The 9394-nt window shown below is 51.9% G+C and overlaps 1 protein-coding gene across 2 annotated transcripts; it reads left to right on the top strand.

Moving 5' to 3' along the window:
• The first annotated feature begins 1137 nt into the window (after nucleotides 1–1137).
• Nucleotides 1138–8043, top strand: RTP3 (receptor transporter protein 3). Of its 2 annotated transcripts, none has more exons than XM_045778714.2 (3): nucleotides 1138–1551; nucleotides 3652–3859; nucleotides 6478–8043. In XM_045778714.2, the coding sequence occupies exons 2-3, from the start codon at nucleotides 3702–3704 to the stop codon at nucleotides 7349–7351; spliced, it is 1032 nt and encodes a 343-aa protein (XP_045634670.2). In that variant the 5' UTR covers nucleotides 1138–1551; nucleotides 3652–3701; the 3' UTR covers nucleotides 7352–8043. The 2 variants fall into 2 exon arrangements, with proteins under 2 accessions (XP_045634670.2, XP_087723231.1); XM_087867105.1 differs by lacking the exon at nucleotides 1138–1551 and adding an exon at nucleotides 3061–3430.
• Nucleotides 8044–9394: the final 1351 nt, after the last annotated feature.

The raw sequence follows: 9394 nt of genomic DNA, 5'->3' as shown, positions 1-9394 counted from the left end.
TACCCTGCTTGCCATATGCAAACTGCCTCCTATAGCTCCAGCTGACTGTTACCTTGTCCTGGTAACCCTGCGGCAGCCCTCTCTCATTCTCAACGGTAAATAACCAAAAGTTCCGCCTTTCTTTGATCGGAGGGACAACATTTCGGTCAGCTGAGCAATCCATAACATTGTGTTGTTTCTCTTTAAAGACACCTTACGTAGTCAGTATTGTTCGTGTATTAACATTGAACTTGGGGGTGGTGGCACTGAACTCATGCCTGAATGAAGCTTATCTAATGCACGCTCTCTCCAGCAAGCACATCCCAGACTCCTCACCACTAGGCACGTTGGACCGAGCACTAGGCCTCGGGGCCACTTGAAACAATGAGATCACCTACAAAAACCCCAAAAATATCTGACGACCGTGGCACAAATAGACCGTGAAAAGGACACTTGTTTTCCGCACAGGAGCTGAAAAGAGAAGGCCGAGCGTTGTCTTGTCCAAGCTCAGCTGGGCTGTCCCAAGCTTTGAGACACGGCCCCCTCCCAGCCGCAGAGCCAGAGCCCAGCCAGGGTTCAGAAAGAGTGACAGCGAGTGTCCTGACCCTGTTGGTAGAAGAATGGCCTCTGGGTTAGAAGCTGGATGTGAGGAGGGCCATGCCCCGGCCACTGCCCACGAGGAAGGGAGGGACAGAGCCCTGGCCAGGCAGAAGGGTGAGGAGAGCTTGTATGTCTGCATGTAAATACCCTTTTCCAGAGTGCAGGGGTTTCTGGGAGAGTCACTGTTCCAAGTGAGGTCCTGGGAATTGTTTTTGTCAAGCTTCAGGGACCAGTGCTGGCTTCCTTCCAGGCCCTTCTCGGCACCAGGCATGCCTAGTAGCCCTCCACATAAAACGTGGCATTTCATCCTCAAAAAGCCCGAAGTGACTTGTCCACTGTTATACAGCAGGTCAGAGCCCCAGACCAAAGACCCCCTGGCCTCCAGATCGATTCTGTCCCCTGTCCCCTCCCCCCCCCCCCCTTTGTAAATCTTCTCTGTGGCTACAGTGAGGCCAGGAAAGAAGTTGCCAGAGAGGCTCCAGCAAACCCCTCCCTCCTCGCGCCCCCACCTTCCCTTTTCCTCCCTCCCCTTCCTCTCTCCCACCCCATCCACACCCTCTCCTCCTCTGGGAGCCCACTGCTCAGACACCAATGTCCAACCCAGCTGGGGGAGGCGACCAGGAAGCCCTAGGACCGCTTCCCCCGGAACTGCGTCTGTAAGCCTTGCCGATTCCACCACCGCACTGTGGGGGAGGGACCCCTCTTGGCTCTGGGTCTAGGACTGCTGACCAGGACCTGGGCACCTTGTCCTTCCCTTCAGGCTCCCAGAGTGGTGACCACCATAACAGCCTTGGAATCACTTGAGGAATTTTTAGATATCTGATGCCCAGACCAATTCAACGAGAACTTTGCGGCTGGTCTGAGGACTACAAGTCTCCAGCTATCTCCAGCCCTGCTGAGCTCCTGTGCTTTTTCCTAGGCCTTGGCCTCCCCACCCCCACCCCAGAAACCCAGAATTCTCTGGAAGATCAGGTAAACGATGTTACTCATGATAGAGGGAAGACATTTAGCCTATGTTAATTAATTAAGCTTTTAGAGGGGGGAGGGGTAAGGGGAGAGGGAGAAAGATCATCTTAAGCAGACTCCATGCCCAGGGCAGATCCCAGTGGGGGGCTCGATCTCTCAACCCTGAGATCATGACCTGAGCCAGAATTAAGAGTCGGTCCCTTAACCCACTGAGCTACCTGGACGCCCCTAGCCTATGTTAATTTCAATGTAAGAAACTTCCTCACATTCTTAAATGCTTGTGTTCAAACATATCATTTAAGAATGTAGAGTTTTCCAATTAGAATATTCTTAGCAGAGCGAGAGGCTAAAGGTAACCTTTACATGACAAAGAAACAGTGAGCTATCTGGGGATCTTCAAGGATCCCCTTGCACACTTGCTTTCAAGAGGTTTTGGGTTTGTTTTTTTAAAGATTTTATTTATTTGTTTGTTTGTTTGTTTGTTTATTTTAGAGAGAGAGCGAGCAAGTGGGGGGAAAGAGCAGGAGCGAGAGAATCTAAAGCTGACTCCTTGCTGAGCGAGGAGCCTGACTCCGGGCCCAATCTCAAAACCCTGAGATGATGACCTGAGTCGAAACCAAAGAGTCCGAGGCTCAACGGATTGAGCCACCCAGGCGCCCCTTAAGGGGGTTTTTGACAACCCAGAACTGCCTGTGACATTTTCACCCAAGATCTCATAGCAAGCCGGAAAGCAAGACAGGCTCTCATCTAAACACCCTCTGCTCTCCGCTTCCTCTGACCTAGCTCTGCAATGCAGAAGAGCATGGGCTTTTGGGCAACTACCTGAGCAGAGGGAGGAGGCGTGCTTACCTGGCTGAGATTTCTTTCCTAGGTGCAGTTAGGAGGCTGGTGTGGGGCCGGGCAGGGGTGTGGAACGTGGAGCCTGCGCTGTTGGGCCCCAGCACTTGAAGGGGTCAGGAACCACGGGAGCGAAGGCGGGTGCTCTGCTCCGTGGGGCAGCCGTGAGCACAGGGCGCAGGGCTGGGACAGCAGGAGTGTAAGAGGATAGCAGGGAGTGAGGGGCTGTGGCTTAGGGCGTAGGGGTGAATATGGGCTTGGGGGGAAGATGAGCTGGGCAGGGCTGAGGCTGGTAGAAGCAGGGGTGGGATGTGAGGGGTCCAGATGCCGTGCTAACATGCAGCATACAGGTGAGGGCTTCCACCTCTGGAAAGACGTCCCTCCTCCAGCTGCAGTGTGGACAGTGGCCCAAGAGGCACGGAAGCCGTTGGGGGGATGCCAGGGCAGAGGCTGTGATGGGTCAAGAGGCCAAGATGGGAGCTGCCAGGTTGGAGGACCGCCGAGGGTGGGGCTTCCCTCTTGGGCAGGAGTCCCTGGGACAGGTCAGTGGCAGTCTGTCTCTGGAGGGGATCGTGGCATGCAGACACCCAGAATTTTGCCCGCCCTCCCTGCGCCGTTGCCTGCCCCCTGTTCCTCTCCCCTTCTTTTCCAAGCCTCTCCTCAAGGAAGTGGGGTCAGTTGTGGCCACTGGCCTCTCATCCACGTGGGGACGGGCCTTGCAGCCTCATCTGGGCACGAGGGCAGCATCAGCTTTGGTTTCTAATGGGTGGAGGACGAGGTTCAGGAGTCTCCTTGGACAGCCTGGGGACTGTGAGATCCAGTCATACAGAGACCAGCGGGAACGGGAAGCAGAGAGCCCAGAGCAGGGATGCAGGGAGCAGGGAGGGCCCACAATGGCCATGTCCTTCTTTGCATCTCTCCTCCCCAGTCATGAGCACAGCAGCCCCACGGATAAGGACTTCCGAGTGTTAGAACAGAAAGGGCACCTGCAGCCTCTCTCCACCATTTCTAGAGGCTTCGGAGCTAAAGGATGTGTTCCAGGTTAAAGGTAGGTAATCAGCAGAGTCCGAGTGAGATCCAGTCCGGAGTCCAGAGCTTTCCTTTGGTCCCATTTGGTCGGATGCATTCTGTGTCTTTGAAAATTCCCTGCGGTGAGCCTAGCGCTGTCCTCTGAACTGGGAGACAGATTCAACTGACCTTTGTCCTTGACGCAGAGACCTAGTCCCAGCCCTTGTTCTTTAAAGTGGGAAATCTCGTGTCCTGCTACAGATCCGTCAGAGTCTCCAGGAGATCCTGATGCCCGCAGATCACCGCACAGCATGGAAGGTCCAGACGTGGAGCTATGGAAGCAAGTGTTCCAGGAATTAATTCAGGAAGTGAAGCCATGGCACAAATGGACCCTGACAGTAGACAAAGACCTTCTTCCCAACAGCCTGAAGCCGGGGTGGTCACAGTACCAGCAGTGGGCCTTTGCCAGGTGAGTGGGGATGGTACGTGTTCCAGAAAATTCTTGTGTATTCATTACTATGTATCCTTGCTCCTTTTCTTGTTCTATCCCATGCTTGCCCATTGAAGACTACAGGAAGTAAGGTGCACATCATCCAAGAAGTTTTAGCTTCGGTAAAGGGTTTTTTCCTTATTACAGTGAACCCCAGACAGGTGCAGGCCTGGGCGCTGGTGTGGGCTGCATGGGGAGGGGGAGCAGGGAGGAAGAGGGAAGGGGAGGAGCTGCAGGACAGCTGGGTGGGCAACGTTCCCTGCATATGCTCCCCGCCTTGGGGTACCTGGGGCTCACTGTGGAGCCCAGGAGGGAGAGGCCCCGTGGGCTGAGGAGGCCCCTGGCGGAGAGGGCAGAGGTTAGGATAGTTGAGCAACATGCAGCATTCTTGCCCCCTCAACTCTGCGCTGATGGATCCTTTTAAACTAAGACCCTTGGAAGTCATCTAAAGCCTTACCCTTTGTTCCAGGTGGGAAAGGAGTGCTCCAAGGGTCAGGGGTGGGGCTGCCCCCTGCACAGAGGGTGGGGACCTGAGACTCTCTCCTGGGACTGGGGGAGAGGCTCGGGGCCTGCCCGCTGCCTTCCTCTCTGGAGGAGGGTCTGGGCAGAGGAAGCAGAGCTCTCCTCCCCTTGCAGCCCATGGCTTTCCCGGGCCAGGCCGCTGGCACCAGAAACATCCAATCAAAATCTCAGCTCTTTTTTTTTTTGTAAGAACCTTGAACTCTGAGCTGGCCCATGACCAGAGCACCATGACCCAGAGGGAGGGCCGGGGACAGCAGCTCAAAAGAGCAGACTCCGAATGAGCCCAGTAAGGTCACCTCACTCACGGCGGTCAGAGCCTCTTGGCCTCTTCCCTTCATCTCATGGCCATGCTCACCCTGTGAGATGCAGTAAGAATCAAGACACAAGAAGGAAAACTTGACTGGCTCATCCCTCCCAGCCCCCTCCAATTCAGCCTCCCAGGTTAGGCGAGGCTTGGCTGCTAGAACAGGTAAACCTCGAAATATCAGTGATTTGACCTAACACGTGATCCCCAGGTCACTGAGTCAGAGGAAGAGGAGCTGAAGGGTTTTCCAAGAGCTTCTGTGCCAGATTTGGAAGTAACATGTGTCCCTGCCCACATCCCATTGGGCAACCAGTCATATTGACCAACCTAACTGCGTGGGGGCTGGGAAGTGAGCGGGAGTGCATGGGTAATTTGGGGAGCGTGAAATGTCCCTGCCATACTGCTAGCTTCTGCCTTTCCCCTAATTCCTGTCCTGGGTGCAGCCAGGTTCTTGTGTGCCTTCTTCCCCTCCCTCCATCTATCCTGACATGTATTTATCCGAATATCTGAGCTCAAGAAATTTTCCTCTTCCCTGCGGGGTCGAGGTGTCGTTCTCTTGTACCCTGAGGCCAGGTGCACACAGAATATGAAGTTTTCCAGGCTACCTTGAGCAACGAATAGGGTTGGGAGGGGAGCAAAAGGAGAGAGAGCTGGACACTGTGATCTCCCTGTAATACCGGCAGATCGGGGGCCCCCAGGCAACAGGGCAAAGCAACGTTTTTCCTCCAGACACTAGACCCTCCCTGATCTGTGGGTCTATGACATAGTCTTAGTCGGTTTGAGTGGCAATAAAACAAAATAAAATAAAATAAAAATAATATCAGACTGGGCAGCTTATCCCTGACAGAAACGTATTGCTCACAGTTCTAGAGGCTGGAAGTCCAAGATCAGGATGCCAGCTGGTCTGGTAAGAGGCCTCTTCTGAGTTGTGGACTTTTCATGGTGGAAGGAGCTACGGGATCTCTTTGATAAGAGCGCTAATCACCTTCATATGGGGGGCGCCTGGGTGGCTCAGTCATTAAGCGTCTGCCTTTGGCTCAGGTCATGATCCCAGGGTCCTGGGATCGAGCCCCGCATCAGGCTCCCCACTCAGCGGGAAGCCTCCTTCTCCCTTTCCCACTCCCCCTGCTTGTGTTCCCTCTCTCACTGTGTCTCTCTGTTAAATAAATAAATAAATAATAAATCTTTTTTAAAAAATCACCTTCACATGGGCTCCACGTTCATGACCTAATCACCTCCCAAAGGCCTTCTAACATCATCACCTTTGGGGGTTCGGATTCCAACATGTGAATTAGGGGGCAGACACAAACTTTCAGACGGTAGTACCTACCAGCACCCACTTGTACCATCTGTGGATTTCCAGGCTGATTTAATGGCTGCTGTTGCACCCATAGCCTCTGAACCACTTCAATCTATATTTGAAGAAGCCTTGGTTTGGGGGTCTAGTCCTGCTTCTTACACCCAGCAAGTCTCTGCTCCTGGTGTGTTCCAGCATGCGCCTCATCTCCAGCGACATCATGTCAGACTTAGAAGGTCCCTTCCAGCACCAACAGCTTGGATCTGCATTTTCATGACAGACCCCTATGGGTCACAGGCATGTTGGTGGCACAGTGGAGACAGGAACGAGGGGCTCACTAACTTCTTCCCCTGCTAACTTCCACCCCAGTCAAGTCACATCTCTGTGTCGTTGGGCGTCCCTTCCTCCTTCTGGCCCAGCCCACAACTCGGCCATCCCGGGCCAACCTGAGGGTCTTGTCTTCTGTCCCCACAGGTTCCAGTGCTCCTTGTGCTCTCGCAGTTGGTCCTCGGCTCAAGTTCAGGTCCTTTTCCACATGCACAAGAGTGCGGGGAACCCCAGGGGCAAGGTGAAGATGAGGGTCTTTGCCCAGAGATGTCGGAAGTGCAGTCAGTCTCCATTTGAGGTTCCCAAGTTCACAGAAGAGAACATCTCAAGGATCCTGAACAACCTGGTGTTCCGAATTCTGAAGAAATGCTACAGAGAAGGATTTAAGTCGGTGGAGGAGATTCCTACCATCAAGGAAATCTCTCTTGAAGGACCACATGACAGTAACAACTGTGAGGCGTGTCTGCAGGGCTTTTGTGCTCGGAGTGGGTTAGGTGAGGCCGTGCAGTCACCAATGTCCCCATTACTTCCTGCCATAAGCTCCCCTGCTCTTGGGACTGCCATTCCCACACCCTCTCCCGCTAGGAGTGGCGCCAGAGTTTACACAGTGAAGGGGAACGCCACAAGGGACACAGTGAAGGGGAACGCCACAGGGGACACAGTGAGGGGGAACGCCACAGGGGACACAGTGAGGGGGAATGCCACAGGGGACACAGTGAAGGGGAACGCCAGAGCAGACACAGTGAAGGCGAATGCCATGGCAAACAAGGGAAAGGCTTTACCCCAATCCTGGTATTCCGGGTCCACGACAGCCACGATGCTCCCCACCCACTGGAGCCCGAGAACAAACACCTACCACCACGCGGAGAGGAGAATCCAGGTCAGGACCTGGAGTCAGCTGCCCTTTTCTCACAGAACCCCGAATCTCAGGTGCTGGAACTTAAATGTTTGCTGCGGTTTTCTCATTCTGATCATTGTCGTGGTGATTATCATAAAGACCCTTCAGTGGATCTTCACATGAGGCCAAGTTCAAAGTCATGCAGAATGATCCCACGGAGAGGAAATACCCGGAAGAGTTAAATCCAGAGACAGGAAGTAGATTAGTGACTGCCAGGGGCTACAGGGAAGGGGATTAAACTGTATGGGGCTTCTTGGGGGCGGAGGGTGGGTGGTGATGAAAATGTGTGGCACAAGACGGAGGGCGTGGTTGTGCAACACTGCGAATGCAATAAACGCCACTGAATTGTTCATTCTAAAGTGGTTGATTTCATGTGATTTTTAAGGGTTCCTGGTAATTTCAATTCAATTCAATTTTGCGTAAAGGACGCTGAAATTCTGCTCATTCTCTGGAGAACTGCAACCAAAGCCTTTAGGGTTCACAGAACCGTTTGGAAATCTCATGAGACCTGTGGAGCCTCTCTCCCCGGAGAAGCTTGCACAGACCCAGTGACGTCAGCCTGTGGAGGCACTTGTCGCGGTTTTCATTAGGCTGAAAGCTTGGGTCTCAGAGCAGTGTTCTCCACAGCAGAGTCCACGTAGCTCGGGGCTGTGGCAGGGCCAGCCACACCCATGGGGGAGATAGCCTTCAAACTCTATTTCATGTTTCTTTGTGCTTTACTAGTTCTTGTAGCATGGTTTATAACGTGCGTTACTGTGCTAGTAGAATGGTATTGTGACACAGTGTGTAATTAAATAAATATACACCCATCTGGAGTGTGTGTTCAGTTTCTCAGTGACTTTTCACTGACTTTTTCATTCTCAGAATTGAAACTATACCCATTAAACAACTCGCATTTTCTCCCTCCCCCTTGTCCTACGAACGCCCGTTCTTCTTTCTGTCTCTATGAAGAGGACTACCCAGGACCTCATAGAGGCAGACTCCTACAGGACTTGTCTTCTTGTCACTAGTTGATTGCACTTAGCACAATGTCCTCAAGTTTCATTCACGTTGTAGCGTGTGATGGGATTTCCTCCCTTTCTAAGGCTGAATAACATTCCACAGGATGTATATACCACACTTGGTCTACCCACCTGTAGACATCTGGCAGGCTTCCAGCTCTTGGCCACTGTCACTAGTACTGCTAGGAATGTGGGTGTACCAATAGCTCTTTGAGATCTTGCTTTCAACATACTCAGAAGTGGAATTGCCGGAACATACGGTAATTCTACCTTTAATTTTTGGAGGAACTGCCATGCTATTTTCCAGAGCAATTGTGTCATCTTCCACTCCCACCAACAGGGAAAAGCATGCCAATTTCTCCATATCCTCACCAACAATTATTTTCTGTGGGGCTTTTTTTGTGTGTTGTTGGTTTTTTTTAAATACTAGCTACACCAAAGGGTGTGACATGATATTTCACTGTATCTCTGATTTGGATTTCAAGAAAATGCAATTCTTTATGATGCATGCTTCCTCTTTCAAGGCAATATCAGAAATAATATTTGTGCATCTCAGCACAGATGGAAGTATTGGGAACACAACAGAAATGTGTGGGTAAATTCTTCACAGGCTTGCTATTTGTTTTCAAATATTTGGGCATAGTCTGTCTATCTATTTAGCAAACTCCAGAAACCTAACATGTAATAGTGGACAAGACAGTTACAAACACATGCCTAAGGAACAAGCATACCCAGCAGCCCATAAGGAGCCTTCTAGAAGCTGAGTGACCAGTGAGGTAGGGAGGACAGGCTGGGTCATTAACATAAAAAGGGGAGATAGAATCAGCCTTAGAAATCATCTTCTCCAACTCTATTTTTTTTACAGGGGGGTAAAAGGTGAAGTGATTTTCCCAAGATTATACGGTGCATTAGTAAAAGAGCTGGCGTTGCAATCCTGGATCCCTGAGTCCCAGTGCTGATCAGCTTCCAGAACAGACCAGAATCTGCATGAGTGTGTGCGTACACATTTGCACAATGTCCCTGGCAGATACAGGGAGTTGCGAAACATCTGCCACTATCTCCAGACAGACTCTACAGTATTCAAAGATAGGCAGGGATGGGTGGAATGATCTGGAGTATGTCAAGAAGGAAAACCAACTAGAAAATGGCATTTAGATCACTGGGA

Source organism: Ursus americanus, chromosome 14 (assembly GCF_024610735.1).
Source record: "Ursus americanus isolate L20-20 chromosome 14, mUrsAme1.1.p, whole genome shotgun sequence".
NCBI lineage: Eukaryota > Metazoa > Chordata > Mammalia > Carnivora > Ursidae > Ursus > Ursus americanus.
This window is presented reverse-complemented; position numbering and strand designations above follow the sequence as displayed.

What these genes read in the sequence shown, in the direction of transcription:
- RTP3 (XM_045778714.2), top strand. Translation starts at nt 3,702, where the DNA reads ATGGAAGGTCCAGACGTGGAGCTATGGAAGCAAGTGTTCCAGGAATTA. An exon ending in CAGCAGTGGGCCTTTGCCAG is followed by an intron (nt 3,860 to 6,477) that starts GTGAGTGGGGAT and finishes CTGTCCCCACAG; the next exon opens with GTTCCAGTGCTCCTTGTGCT.